General features: G+C 45.5%; 1 protein-coding gene across 8 annotated transcripts in view; it reads left to right on the top strand.

Moving 5' to 3' along the window:
- Positions 1-22,399, top strand: part of FHOD3 (formin homology 2 domain containing 3) — a 493,863-nt gene that overhangs the window by 300,458 nt on the left and 171,006 nt on the right. For all 8 annotated transcript variants that reach the window (XM_073790663.1, XM_073790659.1, XM_073790662.1 and 5 more), the window contains 3 exons: positions 298-392; positions 7,313-7,456; positions 18,902-19,140. In XM_073790663.1, coding sequence (XP_073646764.1) covers positions 298-392; positions 7,313-7,456; positions 18,902-19,140 — 478 coding nt within the window. The remainder of the gene's footprint in view (positions 1-297; positions 393-7,312; positions 7,457-18,901; positions 19,141-22,399) is intronic.

The raw sequence follows: 22,399 nt of genomic DNA on the forward strand, positions 1-22,399 counted from the left end.
TGCATATGAATGGATTTTTAAAAAATCACCTATTTAGTATAAAGGGAACTTTTCAAACAAACTGATAGGCATCCTGACACTGAAGAGTATACGTTTTCAAGTAGACAAGGATGACATGGTATATCGTCACCTAATTGGAAACATATTCAAGTCCATCCTAAGAATTGTGTCATGCTTTGAAATTTGGTGACTGAAAGGCACTGCCATCATTGGGTGATAAGTCTCTGGATAAACTGTGATGTGAATTGGACAAGGAGTGTTGACTTGCTGTTTCTAATGATTTTTGCTTTATTCTAGGAGTCAAACCTTGGTCAAATATCATGGAAATCCTGGAGGAAAAGGATGGGGTCGACACGGAGTTGCTGGTTTATGCAATGACTTTAGTGAACAAGGTCGGTTGATGTTTGTTACCGGTTGAACTGTGTCCCCCCACGCCAAAAGATGTGTTCCTGTAGATGTGTTCCTGAAGTCCTAACCCCTGGTACCTGTGAATGTGATCTTATTAGGAAATAGGATCTTTGCAGATGTAATCAGGTTAAGATGAGGTCATTAGGGTGGGCTCTAATCCAATAGGACTGGTGTCCTTATAAGAAGAGGAAAAGAGATACACATAGAGGGAAGACAAGTTAGACACACATACATGAGGAAGACAGCCAGTGAAAGCAGGGGCAGAGATTGGAGTGATACGTCTATAAGCTGAGGACCGCCAAAGGATGCTAAGCGTTGTCAGCAGCCAATCCCGGATGAAGCAAGGACGGATCCTACCCTAGAGCCATCGGAGAGAGCGCGGCCCTGCCGACACCTTGACGTCAGACTTCTAGTCTCTCCACCTGGGAGAGAATAAATTTCTGGGTGTTTTTCTTCTTCAAAACACCAGTTTTTTATTTTTAAAGCTCTGCCATGTTTCTAGTGGGTGCCGAGGGTCACCTGCCACACTCACACCAAGTGGTCCTTGTAGCCAGCTAACAGTCTGACCATCAGCAGACCAGGCCAGAGAGGTCCACTGGGGGGTGGTTCTGCCTTGCTGCTGGTCCTGATAACTTCTTGCTCCAATTCATCTACGATAATTTTGCCCTCCGAGTCCCAGATCTTGATGCTGAGCCAGCGGCAGCACAGAGCCGGTAGCATTTGGGACGGAAGCACAGGGCATTGATGAGGTTCCCACCATCTAGCGTGTGAAGGTGCTTGCCTTCGTTGAGGTCCCACAGCTTAGCCTGGCCATCCTTGCCTCCAGAAGCACGGAGGGATCCATCTGGAGAGATGGTCACAGTGTTCAGGCAGCCTGTGTAGCAAATGTGATTGGTCTTCAGCTTACAGTTTACCAAGTTCCATACCTAATTTCTGTTGTTTTAAGCCTCTCAGTTTGTGGTACTTTGTTATGGCAGCCCTAGGGAACTAGTACATGTGAAAATCTAAAATTTGCCCTCTGAAGAAGAACCACATCGTGTGCACCCCCATGGCGGGAACACCCTTCAGCATGCCTCTTTGCAAGAGAAAACCCTTTACACCCACGTGTGGCATGTCTGCAATGTGTGCTGGTGCTCATACCTGTGAAGGCCTGAGAGTCTGCATGCTTTCTGTGCTTTGGTTCTTTCCAATGAAACCGGAAAGAGGGTAGCGAGAATTTTATGGCTACTCGCCCTATCAAGGTGTCCCCTTGAAAACATTTTCCCTTAAGAATATAGATTAGCAAGTTTTACTCTAAGGAAATCATTCACAATCAGACAGAAAAGCAAGCACTCTGTTCCACGTCTTACTGACTTCTGACTGCTGGGGGCGAGGTATGGATTCCTGAGGGCGGGTCCAGTCCTCCTCCTGTGATGGTGACCTCACCCTTGTGCTCCCTTTCCTCCCATTACGTCCTCCCTGGTCACCAGCTTGTGTCCGTCCTGAGAGGTGCTCTGACCGTGGGTCCCATGCTGACCTGGGACAGCCCACTGTCAGGACTGGAGCTCCTTCATCCCGGTGCTTGGACCCCTTCCTCATTAATAATTGAGGGAGGGTGGGGTTGTTTCTCTTCCCTGGACCCCAGACGCTACATCAGCCACCCCAAGATCCTCCCTTTTTGTGCCCCAGGCTGCCGGGTGCAAGCCTGAGGACCAACTGCAGTGATCATTAGTTCTTCAGAAAGGACCCAGAATCTCTTCCTGAAATGTAACTGGAGAAACATTTCCCCTGATGACTGGGGACAAATTAGTAGAAAGCAACATAATTATGAAGAGTAATTCTACTAGATATTAAAATGTTGTGCAAACTCTAAGGATTAAAACAATGTGGTCTTGACTCTTTCCTCAGCAGATGGCTGGAGCAGAGGGGCTGTGAGACAGACCTCAGTGCACAGGATGACTCACCCTGTGATTGAAATCCATAGGGCCGGTCAGCTTTATTCATGACTGGGAGAGGTTTTGATAAATGGAAATAAACAAAAACATACTTTGACTGTATACCAAAATAAATTTCAGGTAGATTGAAGAGTTCAGTGTAACATATCAAACTGTAGAAAACTGAGGAAAAACTAGAGGTGAAGATTAACTGGTCTCTAGTTGCCGAATAATAAAATAGTAAAACCAGCCAAAAAGATTCCAAAACAAAGGACTTAAATATTTCACTGTATAAAACTATAAACTATAAAACATCTTATTTTAAAATGAAATCCAAAACAAAAACTAAAGGCAAGTGACAAACTGGGAAATTGTTTGCAAAAAACTGGGCAGAAAATGATACTATCCTAAATATATTAAGAACTCAGTTGAAAAATGAATGACATTAACCCTACTAAGATTAAAAGAAATATATAGTAAAACAACAAGCCATTTTCTCCGGGTCACGTGGGCAGTGATTGCTTTTTAATGAAATGCCGTTTGTTGATGAGGTCACAGGAAATTTCCTACAGTCCTGGTGGGGAATGGGCATCACTTTTCTGGAAGATAATCCTAAGAATTCGGTTTTTATTTTCAAAGCTCTTTGTGAGTTGATTTTACCATGCAATTTGAAAGCAATTTTCTGTTGGTTTTTGAAGATGAAGGTCACCTATTTCCTGTCGTTTTCAGTCAATGCCATTGTTTCGGAAAACATTAAATTCAGCAAAAATGGCATTTTCACTCTTGCACAGTGTTTTCATTGTAATGCTCTCCACATTAGTGGTAGAGGCCATGCTTGGCTGTGTAACGATCCCAGCAGCAGCCGCATGGCGTGGGCATCCTGCTGCCAATCACTGGCAAGGACCCAGCACGTGTCACACTCTCCTTGGCACCATAAGGCATCTAACGTCCAGGAATTCCTCACTTACTCTTTCTCTTCTGGCAGTTCCATCTCATCTTTTGTTCTGGGCCAGGGGAAGTCCAGGAAGGTCCTGAGGACATGATTCTAAGTGTCATCCTTTCCTCAAAAAGGTCAGCAGGCCGCTGGCACCCACACTGGGTTTGTTTTCTTTTGTTGAATTTTAGTCACGTTTATCGTTCCAGTGAGTAACATCTTCTGAGATCCCAAACATCATAACACATTGAAATGCTAATATGGGTCTGGAAAAAATTCAGACTCTGAAATGTGGGAAATTATACTGCTTTTCTAACTTTTCTTTCAGCAAGATGGAAGCTGGCCTAATAACATGGAATTCAAAACATTAACATTTTTATGACAAAACAAGGGTATGAAATTCTAGCCTGCTCATGGTTCTGAAACTGAAGTCTGCTCCCCTTGTTAAACAGGGAGATTAATGAGGGGTTCCAGGATCCAGACTAACGCCCCCCTGAACTCTCCCCACACCCCCAAACCATGTCTTCAGAAGATCTGAGGGAGCGTCAGAAACGAACCGTTTCTCACCGTGCAAGCTGAAATTGCATGGTGCCCTGTCCTGATCCAGCTGCAATCTCCTAGGTGGGATTCCCCGCTTTGGGGGCTCAGATATTGACCACCTTGTAGAATCAGATGAAGCAGGTTGGGGGCGGGGCATGAGTTACAAGAGCCATTACCATGGGGCTGGCTTGGAGCGTTCAGGAAAGGCGAGCCCAGGGAGCCCTGGGGAGGGAAGCTGCTCTAGCGGAGCCAGCGGGTGAGTTACCTGATGGGATTCACACTGAGCATTTGTTTTTAGATTCGATTATATTGTTGTTTTTAATTACCATATAGTAAAATTGACTTTTTTCTCTTGGTATTTAGCTGTGTAAGTTTTAACACATATATAGTTATGGATAACCTTCACAATTAGCATACAGAACGGCTCCATCTCCCCTCAAATCTCGCTCATGCTATCCTTTTATAATGACGTCCTGATCACCTGTTCATGCCCCTGGCCACCACTGATTTATTCTCTGTCATTATAGTTCTATTATTTAAAAAATGGGAATCATACAGGATGTGACCCTTCGAGGCTGGCTTCTCTCACTCAGCACAGCGCCTTAGCGATTCATCTATGTTACTACGCGTATTAATGGTTTGCTCCTTTCTGCTGCTGTATAGTGTGCCATTGTATAATATAAATATGCCTCCAATTTTTATCTCTTCATCCACTGAAGGAGATTTGGGTGCTCACAGCTTTTGGCTTTCACAGATGCTGCTGCTATGAACACTTGTGTACAGGCTTTCACCATACTGGTTTTACCCCACGAGAAAGATTTGATGGGATCAGTGAAAACCCAGGGACTGGAAAATAAAATGTCCTTTAGGACAGAGATTTCTCCCTCTGAGAGAGGCTGTAAAGATTTACTTGTCACAAACCCTGGCAAGACAAGGTCTGAGAGAAACCAGGAAGGGGGTCCTGAGTGTCGTCTGAGAGTGAAGGCGTCAAGAGACATTTCCTCACAGACTTTTCTGGAGTAGCTGCCTCCTTTGCCAGAAATAGGCACCTTAGCAGTGATTGTCAGGGTAGAAATGGGAGGACAGGGCCCAGGAGGGGTGGGAGTGTGGCAGGCAGCATTTGCTGAACATGTCAGAGAATCAGCTGAAAAGAGGTGAGTGTGTTTCTGGGCTGCACAGTCCCCTCCCCGTGCAGGCGGAGAACGAAGCTGTCTTTGACAAGACCAAGTGCATTCAGGGTGGTATGGCCATGGACTAGAGAAGCTGTCTTTGATCGTGGTGGAAGGCCAGCTCCCCTGCAGCCACCCATGAGAGGTGGTGGGACGTGGGTGTGGCTCAAGCCCACATTTTCACCGTGGAAATAACAGATGTCCTCTCAGTCAATACCCTCAGATCTGGGCCTCTTATTAAGCGAGGGCTCTCTGATCTGTTTGGTTCTACAGACCTAATTATTTAATAGAAATCTCCCCACCAACCCATCATGGTTGGGCTTGCTAAGGCAATGGGGACTAGGTCCAGGAATTTAACCTCCTGGAAACTTCTGAGAGAAGGAACCTCAGTTGACTCTCAGCAGGGAAAAAAGGGAAGAAGAAAGGAGGGGAACGGGGAGGTGGGGAGACTGCCAGAGGCCCCTCTCTGTGCCCATCCTACCCCCCACCCCCAACCCCACACTGCGGTGTAGAAAGTTTTGAATCTAGCCCTGAATGTCTACTCACCTGTGATTGGCAGGTCAGCGGTCAGTCAGGGCACCTCCAATCATTAGCCCTGCCCTGGCGTTTGTATCACCATTTCCCTCTCCTCATCTTTTAACAAGTTCTGGAGTTTTCACTAAAACCAAAAGGTGGACTTGTTCTGATAAGAGGGTTCTTTGGACAGGTGTGTACTTTTTAAGTTAACTCAGTGGACTGCTATCTGCTAAGGCAGCAGTGACTGCCTTGCCCGGCATCTGCAGACCCCTATGTGTGCTTCCACACTTGGCCACTTAGGTGTGAGCACCTGTTTATTTATTACAGCTGCTGACTGGTTCACAGCCTCCTGTTCTGTTTCCTTGCTGGGGCCCCTGATGGATTAAGCTGTCGCATCCCAGTTCTTTTTCTTCAGTGTCTGGTCTCAACAGCAGTGAGTTGTATCCTGTTTGTTCAGCATAGAAGGGAAACAGCCGTTATTTGGGTTATGAGTAGAGACATTCTTTCCAATATTAATAGCCCCAAAATAGAAGTGTTAAAAGAAGTTGGTGCTGTGAGATGATCCTTAAGAAAGTACTGGTCTTTTTTCTTGCAAGGCAAGTCACCATGTTTAGAGTATTTTTGAAATGCAATAATAATGAAATAAATAGGGAGTCGAGACCTTGAAATTTCAGGCCAGAGTAGTTTGTGTAGATGGCACAGGTGTGTGAGGAAAGGAGACCGGAATAGCAGGTCTGAGCGCAGGGTTTTATTAGTTATTATTTAGTAACTTCCTGTTACCTCAGGCGAATCCTTCCCTCCCCTGATTTCATCTCCCTCGTTTATAAGATAAGGGACTTTGAGTAAATCACCTCAAGGGTCCTTCCGGTTCTAAGCAGAGGCCTGATCTGAGCTATCATCCTTCTTTTAAGAGAAGCAGAACTCACAGAGAAGTCAGCTTTTCCTTTCTTGGGTTATCTTTTTGTCTCTTGGTTGCCGCTTTGAAATTTCTCATGTTTTCCTAAATGTCTTAGACCAAGGGGAAGGCCTGCCGAACTGAAAGAAAAGGGAGTCATTCAGTTGTCATCACTCCAGCTGTTGGTAGATCAATCTTAACGGGAGTTTTTCTGATCACTGGGTATGTTAGTTTTCAATTGCCGTGGAACACATTACCACAAATTGAGCAGCTTGAAACATCCCAGGCTTATCACCTCACAGTTTCTGTGGGGCAGGGTCCAGGCACCACCTCGCTGGGTCCTCTGCTCACAAGAGTCTCACAGGGCGGCAGTCAGGGTGTCACCCAGGGCTGGTGTCTCGTCTGAAGCTTGGGGCCCCCTTCCGAGCTTCTGTGGTTGTGAGCAGAGCTCACTTCCTTGCAGCTGTGGGACTCATGGCGGTTTGCTGCTGCTTCTGGGACAACAGGACAATCTCTCTTCTAGTCTCTGTGCTCAGAAAAGGCCTAAACCCACTTTTAAATGGCTCACGTGATTAGGTCAGGACCACCCGGCTACTCTCCCCTTTGATTAACTCAGAATCAACTGATTTGGGACCTTAATGACATCTGTAGAATGCTTTCACCTTTGCCATATAATGTCACCTGATCATGATCATGGGAGTGTCCTCCCTACCCTCAAGGGGAGGGAATTGTATAGCACCTGTATCCCAGGGGGCGGGATCCTGGGGTTCATTCTGCTTACCACACTGGAGAAGCTTTTTCTCAAATGAACTTAGCATCTGTTTGCTTTGCCCCACATTGTTATACTCGTGGCCACTGGCTACCATGCAAAAAACGCCCTGAGAGCCTTGTGACCGTCCCCTAAGACATGTCTGTGTCCTGTTCTTTCTGCATCCAGACCTTGTCAGGATTGCCAGACCAAGACACCTTCTACGATGTGGTGGACTGCCTGGAGGAGCTGGGCATTGCAGCTGTGTCCCAGCGGCACTTGACCAAGAAAGGGACTGACCTGGACTTAGTGGAGCAGTTGAACATCTATGAGGTAACAGGATATGTGTATGCCTTTTGTAGGGCCTCATACAGCCTGGACAAACGTCAAAGGCTGAGGGAGACATACTCTAGACCAGTGGCTCTGAGTGTGATGTGGCAGCATCTGCAACACCTTGGAACTGCCAAAACGCAGGCTCTCAGGCTCTGCCCCAGACCTGCTGAGTCAGAAACTCCAAGGGTGGGCCCAGATTGATTAATTGCTATTTTATTTTAAAGAACATTCATTCCGAATGAGGGGTGGTGGGGAAGGAGGCACATAGATCGTGTTTCTTATCCTCGGATAGGGGTGGAACTTTCGGCAGGGGTCTACATAATTTGTAGGGTCCAGTGCAAAATGAAAATGCGGGGAAAAAGTGCTATTAAAGATACTAAACTTTTCACTTTCTTCTGCTTTCTCTCTCACCTTGTCATGGTGGTTTTTTTTTATTTGCTAAAAGTATGTACGCATTGAAGACTATTTGGAAAATACCAAAAAGTGTAAGAGAAAGAAACCGCCCATGATTTTATTACTAACCATGGTTAACATTTTGGTCTGTTTTTCTAGTCTTTTGTAAATGCATAGACTATTAACTCTGGAGATAATAGTGTGTATACAGTGTTGTGTACTGAATCTTTATTAGTAAATATTTTGGACCCATTTACTTTTGTCATTGAATCGTCTTCAAGAATTTCATTTTATTAGGAACATGATAGCCTGTCTGTCTGCAAGAACCTTAATACATATAACCAGTCCCCGTTTTCTCAGATTTAGATTGCTTCCAAGTTTTTGAAAATGATAAATGCTGTTATAATGAACAGCTTTATTCATAAATTTGTGTGCACAGCTAGAGTCCTAGGAGGGATATTTCCCAGCTGAATGGCTCCATTGTGATCTTCACTGGGTAGAAGTGGAGAAACTGACATGTAACTCATTACTTCCTTAAAGTTACTGTCATAATAAGTGACAAGCTGAGGAACAGAACAGAATTATCTTTGTATGATCTTAGGAAAAATCAGTGGAAACTGAGCCAGAGAGATCTGCTGTCAGAGCATAAAGCTTCCCACAGCTGGCCAGCTCTTTTGCCCCTGCTCTGGGCATCTTCTCCTCTAATGAAGCCTCACTTACCCAGTAATCTGCTCACACTTTCATGTTTTATTATCAGTGGGTGGTGGAGGAGTATGTTCTCATGGCTCCTAAGAGACAGGATAAGGTAGGAATTAAGTAAGAATACTAAAGATGGAGAAGGAAGGGACTAAAGACAGTTGGCTCACATCAAGGTAGAAGGACGTTTCCCAGTACATATACCTCCCTTTCTTTACCCCCTTCCCCCTGATCAGAGCTCCAGTCTCTGAGACTCTGCTCAACCAGGGGCTTATATTATCATAGCTTTGGATTCTGTGTGGTCAGTGTATATCAGAAGATAGCATAATGCAGGTGAATTTCCTACTAGTGAACCAACTGGGAGAGCATTTTGAAAAGTAGCCTGGTTACCTCCCCCAGAAGACTACTTCTGGTTTCAGGGCATACTTTCTCTCCAGTCTACCTGACTCTCAAGCTACCTCCCCATCTTCCTCTTTCCATTCATGCCAAACGTTTTAAAAGATGTCCTGTGTTCACAGTCTTCCTTTTGTCAAATGGCATTTGCTTAATTTTTTTTTTTTTTTTTGCGGTACGCGGGCCTCTCACTGCTGTGGCCTCTTCCGTTGCAGAGCACAGGCTCCGGACGCTCAGGCCCAGCGGCCACAGCCCACGGGCCCAGCCGCTCCGCGGCATGTGGGATCCTCCCGGACCAGGGCACAAACCCGTGTCCCCTGCATCGGCAGGTGGACCCCCAACCGCTGCGCCACCAGGGAAGTCCCATTTGCTTAATATTTTAACATTAAGAACATATCATTCACAAATGTAGATTATATGTTTCACTCAAAGAACAGCAAAACAGGGCTTCCCTGGTGGTGCAGTGGTTGGGAGTCCGCCTGCCGATGCAGGGGACGCGGGTTCGTGCCCCGGTCCGGGAAGATCCCACATGCTGCGGAGTGGCTGGGCCCGTGGGCCATGGCTGCTGAGCCTGCGCGTCCGGAGCCTGTGCTGCGCAACGGGAGAGGCCACAGCAGTGAGAGGCCCGTGTACTGCAAAAAAAAAAAAAAAAAAAGAAAAAAGAACAGCAAAACAAACACCCATTGTGATAGTTAACTTTATGTGTCAGCCTGACTGGGCCACGGGGTGCCCAGATATTTGATCAAACATTATTCTGTGTCTGTGTAGGTATTTCTGGATGAAATTAACATTCACATTGGTAGACTGAGTAGTGAAGATTGCCCTCCTCCATGTGGGTGGGCCTCATTCAATCTACTGAAGGCCTGAATAGAACAAAAGGCTGAGCAAGAGAGAATTCACTCTCTGCTGATGGTAATGAGCTGGACATAGTTTGCTTCTTACCTTTGACCTCTGGCTAGAACTAACACCATTGGCTCCCTTGGTTCGCAGGCATTTGGACCACAGATCTTGGTACTTCTCAGCTGCCATAATCATGTCAGCCAACTCCTTACACTAAATCTCCATGTATATCCTATTTGCTCTGTTTCTTTGGAGAGCCCTCATGCACTCATGCATTTAAGAAGCAGAATATTACCAGTAACTCGGAAGTGTCCTTGATGGTCCTTCCTGGTGTCATCCAACTAATTTCCAGCACTGTTCTCTTTTTTTTTTTTTAATAATTTTGTCTGAAAATAACTTATTCTGTGAGCTAACACAAAGGATCAGATTATCAAATAAGAGTTGACAGATCTGAGATCTTGCTACCTATAGCAGAGCTATACTAATCTATCTAGGCTAATAATTTCCAGAATGCAGAGGTGCAGAGACCTGTGACTCCCAGGTCTTTTATTCGTATATCAGACGTGTGCTTTCTGACCCAGAACAATAGATGAGGTCTCCAAGTGTGGTTCACGCGTCACCTCGCCCAGTGAGTAATTTGCTTCATAACTATGAAGGCTCTCTACTACATAGTCCAGAGAGTCATGGCGTATAAATCCATGAATTCTGTGTTTATTTAGTGTAGGTGATCCTTAGCCAATCCTACCCTGCTAATTAAGGGCATTCCAGAAACAAGAACTCTCATTTTAGCAAATATCATCAGGCTGTTTGTTAGATAGTCTAGTTATTAGCATATTTACAAAAGATTAGATGGGGTCATTGTCTTCTTTCTTTCCGCAGAAGCATCACTACTACAAAAGGAGTGGAGGGATCACAGCCCAGCTGTTTTAACTCCTTCCTCCCAGTCTGTATCCCTAAACAACATATTAATTTTGTCTTTTTATAAATGGAACCATACCTTTGGTGTCCTCCTACAGTTTCTCTTTTGGCTTATTGTTTTTGAGACCTACCCATGTTGTTATGTGAAGTTCTAGTTTGTTCACTTTCACTGCTGATGAATATATCCCAATTTATTTATCTGCTCTTCTCTTGATGGATGTCGGCTGGTTACAGTTTTGTTGCCATGACAATGCTACCATGACCATTCTTTTCTGCGTGTGTGTGCGCGCGCGTGCCCAATACTCTTTATGTTTACATATCAATTCTATACTCGCTTTGTAAAAATATTTAGAAGTTTTTCTTCTTTCTCTCTGCCCTTGTCTCTGGTCTTTGATTATTTGATATAATTCCCTTGGGAAATTGGGTGGACCTGTGATGATGATGATGATGATGGGGCAGAGGAGGAGTGTGTGTGTTTGTGTGTGTGTGTGTGTTGGAGGCAAGAGATCGTTGGTAACTATGTTTTTTCTATGGGTATTGGTCTATTTAGACTTCCTATCTTTATGTAGATCAGTTTTTCTGAATCATATTTTCCTAGGAAATTATCCACTTTATCTGGATTTTTAAACTGATTACTAAAGAGATATATAAATAGTCTCTTAGGAATGTTTTTAATTTCCTCTTGTTCAGAAGTTATTTTCCTTTGTTAATTTTTGTGTTTGCAATTTCTCCCTTTTTTTCCTCTGTGTTAACTAGTGGTTTGTCTGTTTTGTCGTTGTTGTTAATTTTGACTTATGTATGATTTTCAGTGCTCTTCTGTTTTGTAACCCAAAACGTTTTTATCTCTATAATTTCCTTCTTTAATTTTCTTTCAGTTTACTTTGTTGTTCTTTTTTTTAGATTTTTAAGTTGTTTATTTACTTTATTTCCTTTTACCCTTTAACCATCCTCGCATTCCTGGACTGTAACCCACTTGGTCATGATGTGTTCTTTTGTAAAGTGTGCTGTTGGAATTCTGTTGGATACTAATTTATTTAGGATTTTTACGCGAATAGTCGTAAGTAAGATTGGCCTCCCTCTCAGCCTCCCCCCTCTTCCTTTCTTCCTTTTCTGTATGCCGTCCCTAGTAGCTTGGGCATCACTGTTATGCTAGCATCATAAAAAGATGATGCTGGTGGTCATGAAACCACTTTTGTATGTTGCTCCTGTAGAATGCACTCCCGGCGACTATGTCTATGGATGTCTCCAGGGTACCTCTCTGATTGTTCCTCCTCGATGTCCTCCCGTGGATCTTTCTTCTCTGTCTCTTCCCTTTCAGTGTTGGGGTTTCCTTAGCAGACCTCCTCCTCTCTCAGTACATGCAGCCTGCACTATGATTCACCCAGTGAATTCAGCAGCTTTGGAGGCTGGTGGCTGATACCTTGACCCTGAGCTTCCTGCCAAGACTCCTGGCTGCCTGACCCTCTGCCTGCTTGTCTTTTTGTATTACGTTCATTCATTCATTGAGGGTATGTCACATACTCTGCTGGGGCTGAAAATACAGAGCTAGAAGATCTGTCCCTGCCCCAAGCAACTTTCATTCTGTGGTCTAAGACAAGCAGGTGGCTGGTTCCCCCAGCAGCTAAATGTGATGGCACAAGAAGGGACATGGAACATGCCAGAGGAGCTCAGATTATGTCAGTCACAGCCACCTGGAGGCTGCACGTGACATGTATCCAGCCCTAATGAAACCTTTTATTTTTCTCCCATGACAAAAACAAAAATCCCGCACAATCTGTTCATTTCTCCATCTCCACAAAGAGCAGAGTTTCCCAAGTTACAAACCCGGAGCTGTCCTGGACTCCCTCCTCTCTCCTCTGTCCCCATGCTCGGCAGTCTGATTGCTGAAGACTGTGTGTGATTTCTTCTCCATTCTCCTAGCTCAGGCCCTCATCATTTCTTGCCTGGATTATTGCAATACCTTCTCATTCTTTTGTTCCTCTGTGAATCCATTCATTCAATAGAACTTTACTGAGCACGTACTATGTGCCAGGCACTATTCTAGGCCCCAGGACACAGCAGCAAACTAGACAGACAAGGCCAGTGTCCTGAGGGGATACACATTCTCATGGGGTGCAGACAGTGATCAAAGTATGTGAGTAAGCTGAGGATCCAAGATTGCTGGCGTGTCTATGAAGAAAAGAGACAGGATGAGGTAGAGGTGAGACACTGAGGCAGGGGGAGGAAGGCCCATCTGAGGTGGTGGCCTAAAGAAGGACAGTGACAGAGGGGAGAGTAGTGGAGGAGCTCAGGTTTGGCAGGTGTGAAGGGTTGAAAGGAGGTGTGATGACGGGCAGGGCCTGGAGAGGCTGGCACCTGCAAAGTGGCATCCCCTGGAGGCTTCTCTGCCTATTCCCTCTTCCTAACTCCCTGCAACTGAAAACAAGGGATCCTCCTGGAAGTCAGATCTGACTACGCCATTCCTCTATTTAAGGAAATAAACAGGAGTGAAGAATGAATGAAAAACCTTAAAACCTTTTTCACAGCCCGTGGGATGAAGCCCAAACTCTTTGAGTTGGTACGAGAGCTAACACCGTCTGTGGCCTTCGTGCTTCTGTGGCCTGTCTCGGGTCATTCCTAAGATGTCTCTGAAGTTTCAGCCACACTCAACTTCTTCTGTTTCTTGAACGTGAAAGGCAGGTCATCAGGGAGCTTCCCTTTATCCATTCTCCTTGCTTTGCCTGGAGTGCTCTTCCTTCCCATTCTCAGGTTGGCAAACTCCTCCTCCTCCTGTAGGAGTCATCTCAGATATCCCCTCGTCCGCAAGGCCTCCCTGACAAGGTAAAAGGAGTTCCTGCTACTTGTCGCCTGCACTTTGTTTATAACCCAGGAAGGAGCACTTGTCTGTGTCCACACCTCAGACTGAACAGTCCTCAGGTCGCGCTTGTCTATCTGTTTGCCTTTGTCATCTGTCTCATTCCTCTCTAACCCCTGTGCCCAGCAGCGCACCTGCCCAGAGTAGAAGTTCAGTGAGCACTTGAATGAAGGTCTCTTTTAAATATCACACATTTTATTAACAGATGCTGGGTTGAAGGAAGGGCATGATTTAATCAGAAATCAGCTACCTTAAAGGGGAGATGCTTTGAGTAATCACTCAAGGTGATTACTGAATGCTTGGGGTACCAGGTAGAGTCAGGATTTTTATTCCTTTCTGAAAATTAATGCAGTTTTAAAATATTTAGTGCCACAGGACAACTAAGTTCATTATATGCAAGGGCAGCAAGGAGGCCTATAAGCAGTGCCAATATTTTCCTCACAATAGACTCTGAATGTTTTCAAGCCATTGTAGAGACCTTGCTTGGGTTTCTAGAATTCTTCTTAATAGTGGAGGATGTCTGGTGACCATGTGTCCTGGACTTTCTTGGGAATGCCCAATTCCATGTAATTTAATTCCATTTTAGAAAGGTGATTTAATCCATGTTTAATTAAATTCATTTGAATTTTTATAGCTTTGAATGATTTTTCAAATACATAAATTCACGAATCAAAATAAAAAGTCTTTTGTCAGATTGTGTTCTAGCTTTTGATTCTGAAAATGTGGTCCTAGTAATGGCAAAGGCATCTTAGGGATGAAGACTTTGGGGGTGAGGGGGTGACTGTTACTGTCAGGAATAAATAACTTATAGATCCAATCTCTTAAAATTCTTCCTTTATCATAGGTGATTTTTAAAATGTGTATCAGTTAGCTCTTGCTGTATAACAAATATGCCAAAAAGAGTGGTCTTAAAACAGCAATTATTGCTCGTGATTCTGTGGGTCAGAGATTTGGGCCTCGTTCACCTGAAAGATTCTCAGGGAGCTACAGTTATCTGATGGCTTGACTGGGGCTGAATGGTCTAAGATGGTCTCATTCACCTGGTTTGGCATTTGGTGCTGCTGTTGGCTGGGCCATATGTCTTTAGCGGACTAGCCCGAACTTCTTCACATGTAGCAGCATTTCAGAAGGACAAGTCTCAAAGTGCAAACACTTTTGAGGCATCTATGTCTTCTGATGTTCCATTGGCCAAAGCAAGTCACATGGAAAATTGTTGACTCATTGTAGGAGAGGGCTACACAAGGATAAGGAAACAGAGAGGCATGATTCCCTGGGAACCTAGTGCTATAATCATCTGCCACAACCTGTCATCAGCATAGTTTCTTCTTGAAATGGTACTAGCACTGGCATCCACTTCACCTAAAAGCTGAATCAAGATGTATAGGTATGAATTAAAAAGAAAATGTGGGATAGCAATTTGGAAAATGATAACATCTGCTGTGTAAAGATGGCTGCCTGTCATGGAGGTTAGTATTAGTATCACAACGTAAACTCAAAGAAATGTTAGTAGATTTTGACCTCCATTAAGAATGGTCAGATTGTTCAATGTTTGATGATACTAAGAAATTATTTTAAGCAGGACAGTGGTATGTGGTTATGGGTTTTAGAAAACCTTATCTTCTAGGGATATATACTGAAATATTAATGGGTGAAATTATATGATCTGGGATTTATCTCCAAAAAATCTGGCTGGGCTTCCCTGGTGGTGCAGTGGTTGACAGTCCTCCTGCCGATGCAGGGGACACGGGTTCGTGCCCCGGCCTGGGAGGATCCCACATGCCGTGGAGGGGCTGGGCCCGTGAGCCATGGCCGCTGAGCCTGCGCGTCCGGAGCCCGTGCTCCGCAACGGGAGAGGCCACAACAGTGAGAGGCCCGCGTACCGCAAAAAAAAAAAAAAAAATCTGGCTGTGGGGTTGGTGGCAGGGAGTAAATGAGGCAAGATTGGCCAGGGTCGATAGTTGTTGAACTGTCATAGGTGATGAGCACAAAAGTCTTTGTATATGTTTGAAAATTTCCACAAAAATTTAAAAAGAATGTTTAGATCATTCAGTGGCCTCAGAGACTGGTGGAAGTTGTCACAGATGCCACCTTAGTCCGCTCCTCACTGCTTTCTTGATAAGATGGGGTGGGATGTGCAAGCAATCAGTGCTGGAGGAGGAACCTGCTTGCTCCACATCCTGGTTTTACAGACAGTGTTCTACTTTTTTTTTTTTTTTTTTTTTTGCGGTACGCGGGCCTCTCACTGCTGTGGCCTCCCGTTTTGGAGCACAGGCTCCGGACGCACAGGCTCAGCGGCCATGGCTCATGGGCCCAGTCGCTCCGTGGCATGTGGGATCCTCCCGGACCGGGGCACGAACCCGTGTCCCCTGCATCGGCAGGCGGACTCTCAACCACTGCGCCACCAGGGAAGCCCATGTTCTACATTTGACTAAAAGTGTCGGAAGGTATCTGACGACGGGTCCAGCAAACAAAACACTCCATCATTTGGGTGAGATTAGAGATTGTTCAGGACATGGTTGATCTCACCTTGGGTCCCATGGAGGACACTGAACTTGTAGTTAATTAGATCTGGCACCACAGATTCTGAATAAGTCTCTTGATAAGTGCTGTTCTCTCCAGGTGTTTTCCAGCCCTTAGTGGACTTGACTCTAATCCATAGTGCTCCCTAGTATCTGAAGAAAGTGCGTCTCTCTTCCTATCATCAGTGGACACTGGTGATTCTAAAATTCTTCTTGTACAAACAAAACCAGGAGTGAAGACCAGCCCCAAATTTCGTGTTACAGCATTCCTGACTGCCAAGCTCGAGACTGCCATTGGATCTCCTGGGATTCTGAGCCCCATTTACCCTCCGCCCCCATGCCCCCTTTTCTTTGTTTAAGGGGATGGATGTTTTGCTGAGGATCTGAACTTTAGACAGCCCTCACTGAATTCCCTTTTATGGTGTCATTTTGATAATCTTTCAAGACTTTTCATGTAAACTTTCTGATTGTCTCCATCTTCCTTGACAAAAGGCAGTTAAAGTAGATTTCACGTTGTGCACACTCCGTGTACTTCTCTGAAAGGCACTGTGAGTGGAATGCTATTTGATCCTTGCATCTCTGAGGTTAGGCAAGGAATTAGAAATATCTGAACTCTACTTTATCCCCTAATCTTATCATTCCAAATGTGTGCTTAATTAGAAGCAGAATCAATACTTCAGGTCAGAATAAGTTCAAACGGTCTAGAATTTGTACATCTAAAAATGAAGAAAAAATAATTGGCTAGTAATATTTTAAAATACTCTCCTTGGTTAGGTGTATAATCATTCTCAAACTTTCCCCAGAGAATGCCGTTTAAAGTGCTAAAGTTGAGATGATAAAAGTGGTTAACCAAATACATAACTTCTTTCTTAGTTCTTGCAGTTATACCACAGACCCCCCTGCGCTGCACCCCCCTCCCCCAGGAAATAGACTTTCCAGTGAGATTTTGTAACAATGGAGCTTTTCCTGAACTCTTATCAATTCTTACCTCAAACCTCCCCAAATTATGTCTGACTTGTAAATTCTAAGGGAACAGAATAGTCAAAATATTATTAAATTGTCTTCATCTATCTGGGAGTTTGTTATAGTACGTATCTGGCATGTAGATAGAAGAGTTTTCACTAAATCAGTCTCACCCAAAAGCTAGAACTGGAGGAAACTGGAGATGGAGCAGATCAAGGGAGGCTGCACTCCTGAGAAACAGGCCGTGCATCTCAGGTGTCCATCCTCGTGAACAGGATGAGAGTGGCCAGTCTGGCCCTGACTAAGCCAGGCTCGCCTTGCTATGTGAACACAGTTGGCATCAATGCTTTGGACAGAGGAGACCACTGATTTTGCAGTAGCCAGGTTTTATGTAGACAGGTGAGTGATGTCAAAGCCAAGTAGCATGGTTAGCCATCTGGGTCTTTATATTACTTCTCCATTCTCTCACTTGTCAGGACCACGTTGTGAAATGTAACCAAGAGCACACACAAGGCTGGAAAATATGCACCGTTGGGGTCGGGGGACCATGTGGGTCCTTGGGTGCCAAATCAGAGAGACTGCTGAACTTGCTTTGGCCTGGCCCACCTGGTGTGCGAGGTGGCCTGACCTGCCAGTTCTGTGTGATGGAGGAATTTGTGGGCATCCTAGGCCCCTTCATCCGAGGGCCTATGTTGGGGAAGAATGGTCATATTCATTGAGTACTAGCCACAGGGAAAGCCCTACCCTAGCTGCTTTATATATGTTAGATAAGTTTTCTTACCAAAAACCTGAAAATGCAATCCTCTTAGTCTCATTTGCCGAGAGAGAGGCTCTCAGGCAAGCAATTTGCTGCAGGTCACCCTTGGTCCACTAGTGGCACAGGCAGCCACACAGAGGTCTAGTCAACAATAACTTGTGCTCGTCTGACCGTGTCGTTTTTGAGAAGGTAGGTATAAAAATAATTAAAGAAGCTGGAGATACAGATAGGTGTAACCCTATCTGTTACACCTATCTGTTACACCTATGGTTGAGAAGAGTGAGCTCCAATAAAGAGGAGCGTATGCATAGAGATGGTGGGTGTTAATGTGAACCGAGAGAGCCATGGAGTAGGGTCCAGGATAGAGCAGATTAAGAGAGGGCCGAGCTGGACCTTTGGACACGGTACCACCCAACTAGGAGCAGGGCTCCTAGTGTAAGTGCTTTTAAGAGGAAACTTTTTTAAAAAACGGAATTCCAGAGGTCCAGTGTATTTCTGGTCTATATTTTTGCGACCGCAAGTACAAGCAGGCTCCTGAGACCAGGCTGCAGAGGGTTCCCTGAGAGCCGCGGTGCGCGGGGATCTGAAGTCAGCCCTCTCAAAAGACCTGCAGGTGAGGCCGTTCGGCTCACCTAGTTTGCGGCTCTCGCCTTTCTCCTTGCTGTGCTCTTCTGAACAGCCTAGCTGGGAAGGCGAGCTCCGAAACTGTCAGGAGCTCCAGGGCTTCCGGCTGCCGCTGGGCGTCAGGAGAGACTCCGCCTCCTGGACCAGGGAAGAGCAAAGGCAGTGGGGGCGGGGCGGGGGGCGCGCACGAGAGATGACCTCGGAAAGGGCAGTGCTGGGCCGCAGAGTGAAGAGCCCATCTAATTACAAAATATTTCTCAGGTCTTCTCGTGACATCAGTTGACCTTTTTGTATCCGTTTGGGAAAGTCACACAGTGGCGAGCATCTTTTGGTTTGCAGGTGGCGCTTTAGGGTGCGTGTGGTTGTGATGACCTTGTGCAGAAGCCGCAGCCACAGGATGGGAAGAGACGGCGTAGAGTGCTCATTGGGGTGGGACTGTGAAAGGCTGTCAGGTCTGAGCTCGCGCTGGGCGCTCTCTGCTTTTCCAGGTGGCACTCAGGCTCGAGGATGGCGACGAGACGGCTGAACCACCCCCCAGCGGGTGCCGGGACCGGAGGAGGGCCAGTGTGTGTTCCGGCACGGGCAGCGAGCACCAGGGCCTGGACCGCAGGCGGAGCCGCAGGCACTCGGTGCAGAACATCAAGAGTCCTCTGTCGCCTCCGTCCAGCCCCTGCTCCCCGTCGGTTCCCGACTTCAAGGCCAGTCAAGTGCGAGATCTCCGTGAAAAGTAAGTATTAACCCAGCCGCGGAGAGGGGCGCAAGGATGCCGGAAAGAGGGAGGGAGGCCACAACCCCACCGGTGCCCTTGACCATCCCCGCCTCTCCTGCTCCCTGCCTCTTCTCTACCATTAAATCATCACCCCTAATTCCCCCGGAACTTCCCAGGGGCGAGGTGGCCCTGGTGACATGCGTAGACTTGGTCTTACTAACGCCGTGAACTCATCTTCACCCACTTGTGTTTTCGTATTATTTAGCATCTCAGTTAATATCTGTGTAGAAATGCTGTGCTTTACCAACTAGAAAAGAATCCAAAACACAAAACTTTGGCCTAGAAATAAATGGTATGCCACCACACGAATGCGAGATCGATAGAGTCTGAGGTACTCATGATAATACATGGTTGAGGTTGAGTTAAATAGAACAGATATGTGCTTTCATATAACTTCAGTAAATACTGATGCCATCATTCATTCAGTCAGTCATGCAGCAGACTTTTTTATTAAGTGTCTGTTATAGGCCAGGACTGTTTGAAACCGTGAAGACATATAAATAGAAAAGGTATGATCTCCATTCCTGTGAACCTCCCATCTGGGCAGGGAGAAGGTAAGAATGAAGACAAGGACATAAAAGGAAATAGACTGACAATCCCATGAGAAATTATGTATGTCCAAAATATAAAATTTGACAAAATCTATAGGAGCTCAGAAGTGGTTCCATAAAACAGCAAAAGGATGGCCATGCTGCTCTGGGGCCTGGGTCCAGTTATATCTTCCCAAATGGATGTTCTCAGTTCACTAGGATGGTGGGACTCTGTGGACCAGTCCATGCCAGCCAACTCCACTGAGGCTGACAGATACACTGGTTGCCAGTGCACCTCTTCCTGCTGCTGGCGGAAACCCTGCTCACATCGCTTGACTGAAGCATTTTCCCCCCATCATGGAGATCCACCTGGGAGCCAAATGTAGGTCAGGAGGCTGCTTGGTGTAGAAGAATATAACTCAGAATAAGTGGTGTGACCTTAAGATAGTGAGGTCTGTCACTATCCACATATGTCCCTTCCGCTCTATCCCTAAGGGGACACCCACCCCATCCCCACCACTACCAAGAAGTGACTTGAGCAGTCTGGTACTCATGGGATCACTGGAACATTAACCGGTCCAGGCCTTTGGGTGCCCCTATTACAGAAGGAGAAGGAGGACATCGGTCTGCGAGTGATGTGCAAGGCATGGTCCATGTTGACACCCTTCTCCATCACCTAGCCCTCCATCTACAGGTTTTTCTGTCTCTAAGAGTCTGTGTATAGCAATCTCTGTTTTAGTGAAAAGAGGACCAAAACTTCTGAACTGACTGAGGAATGAGAACCTCTACTATGAACATTGTACTTTGTCATCTAAGATCTTCAAGAAACTCAGGCAGTGCTCAGAGGGCCCTGGAAGCTCTCTGTAGTGCTGCCTCTGGCTAATAGCTTGAGAAATTAACATGGAGAGAGTTAAGGAAAGTGTACACAGTGGGCTGAAAAATCGGTTTAAAACCACCAAAGAGGCTGAAGGTAGGAGTTAGGAGGCCTTGTTAGCAGCATTTGGTGTTCTTTTGCTCTGTCTGACTTGTGTCATGTTTGTTTCTGTTCTGTTTCTTGTTTTTACACTTTTCAAAGGTCCCTGTGTTGTGAGTTCAGGTGACCACACCTTGTGATACGTTGGCACAGGTAACAGCAGTGGAGTGGACCTTCCTGGGCACAGTTTTGAGCCTCTGGGCTTGGTGGGATCTGGAACAGGAGGCCACAGATGCTCCTCTGAATGTTCCTGCCTCGGTGTTTTCAAATAGGACTGATTTTTCATTTTAATGAAATCATTACTTTAATGTAAATTTCATAGCATTTGTTTAAGAAAACTACACTTTCCAGCTTACCAAGAAAGGTAAAGGTTTTCAGATTGATGATTAGGAAGTGGCTTCATCCATGAAGCCTGTCGGAGGGATTTTGCCCTGTGGCCCCAAGATGACACCGTAATTTTGGCAGAAGTGGGAGTAGGATAGAGGGAAAGTGTGATGATAAGCAAGTTGGGAAGCAGTCCCTTAATGCATAGCTTAGTCACCTGCTCAGCATCTGTGCCTCAAAACATTACCTTAGAATCGAGAAGTTCATTGTGCTCTATTCCCCGTAGACCTTGAAAGACACAGACGCATGCCTGACCTAGATTACTCTTCATCTATGCGAACGTTCCGGCCCTGCTTACCGCTAACTTGTAGCAACATGCCTGCCTACGTCACATATGAAGAATTTTAGGCTGAATTGTATTACTCTGTGTCCCAACTAATGCCAATACTTCTGAAAAGAAGGTAGAGCTATGTTACAGGTTAGAGATTCATGTTGTCCTAAACTGTATCTGGCACTCTCCACTCAGGTGGTTCTTCTCTGTCACTTGAATTGGATTCTCATGATGGTCCTCTGTAGGATCCAGGCAGGACAAGTATCATTACCCTCACATTACAGATGGGAAAACAGTCAGGGGCTTGGTGCGTGTGATGAATCTCAGGACTAGGGAGCTAAGCCCTGGGTTCAACCTGAGTCTTTGGCCTTTGCCGCTCAATGTCCGAATCGTATAGAACCACTTGCCACCCTCCCGTTCCTAAACATAGCCATTGAGGGAGATTTGTCCTTCTGACTTTGTAGACAGGGAATTTGTTTACATACCATGTATGTGTGTTTTTATTCAGGTTAATATAAAAATCAAGGAGAGTTGAACAGGAGAAAATCCCCCAGTCTTCTTACAGACTTAGGCCGGCTAGGCTGTGTGCTTTAATAAGGACGAGTAAGCCTCAAAACTCACATTGCTCTTCTGAAGAAATAGAAGTCCACAGTGAGCATTTACCAAATAAGGTGTGAGTTTATCGGTCATCCGCCACCTAAAAGTACCTCTTGTGACTGTGTGTGCCATAGTGAGTTTCACCTTTGCAATTAAATTTACAGATCTGATTGGAAGAAAAATGTTGGTGCTTTCATTGTTTTACCAAGAAAGTTATTTTTAGCATCTAATCATCAAAAGAGCCAGTGTCTCTGCTTTAAATTGTAAGAGTATATACTGTTAGGACTAAAACGTCTTCAGGGTTGTCAAGCCCAGACCAGAAGCCCTTTCCGTGTACTCAGCCTCAGACATTCTCCTCCCTGAGGCACCCCATTCTATCCTTGGACTTCCTGGCTTGTTAGTAAAGTCACCTGGTCTAAATTTGCTCTATGATGTGGTAGCTCTGTTGGTGCTTAGCCTTTC

This window comes from Tursiops truncatus, chromosome 13 (assembly GCF_011762595.2).
Source record: "Tursiops truncatus isolate mTurTru1 chromosome 13, mTurTru1.mat.Y, whole genome shotgun sequence".
NCBI classification, from domain to species: domain Eukaryota; kingdom Metazoa; phylum Chordata; class Mammalia; order Artiodactyla; family Delphinidae; genus Tursiops; species Tursiops truncatus.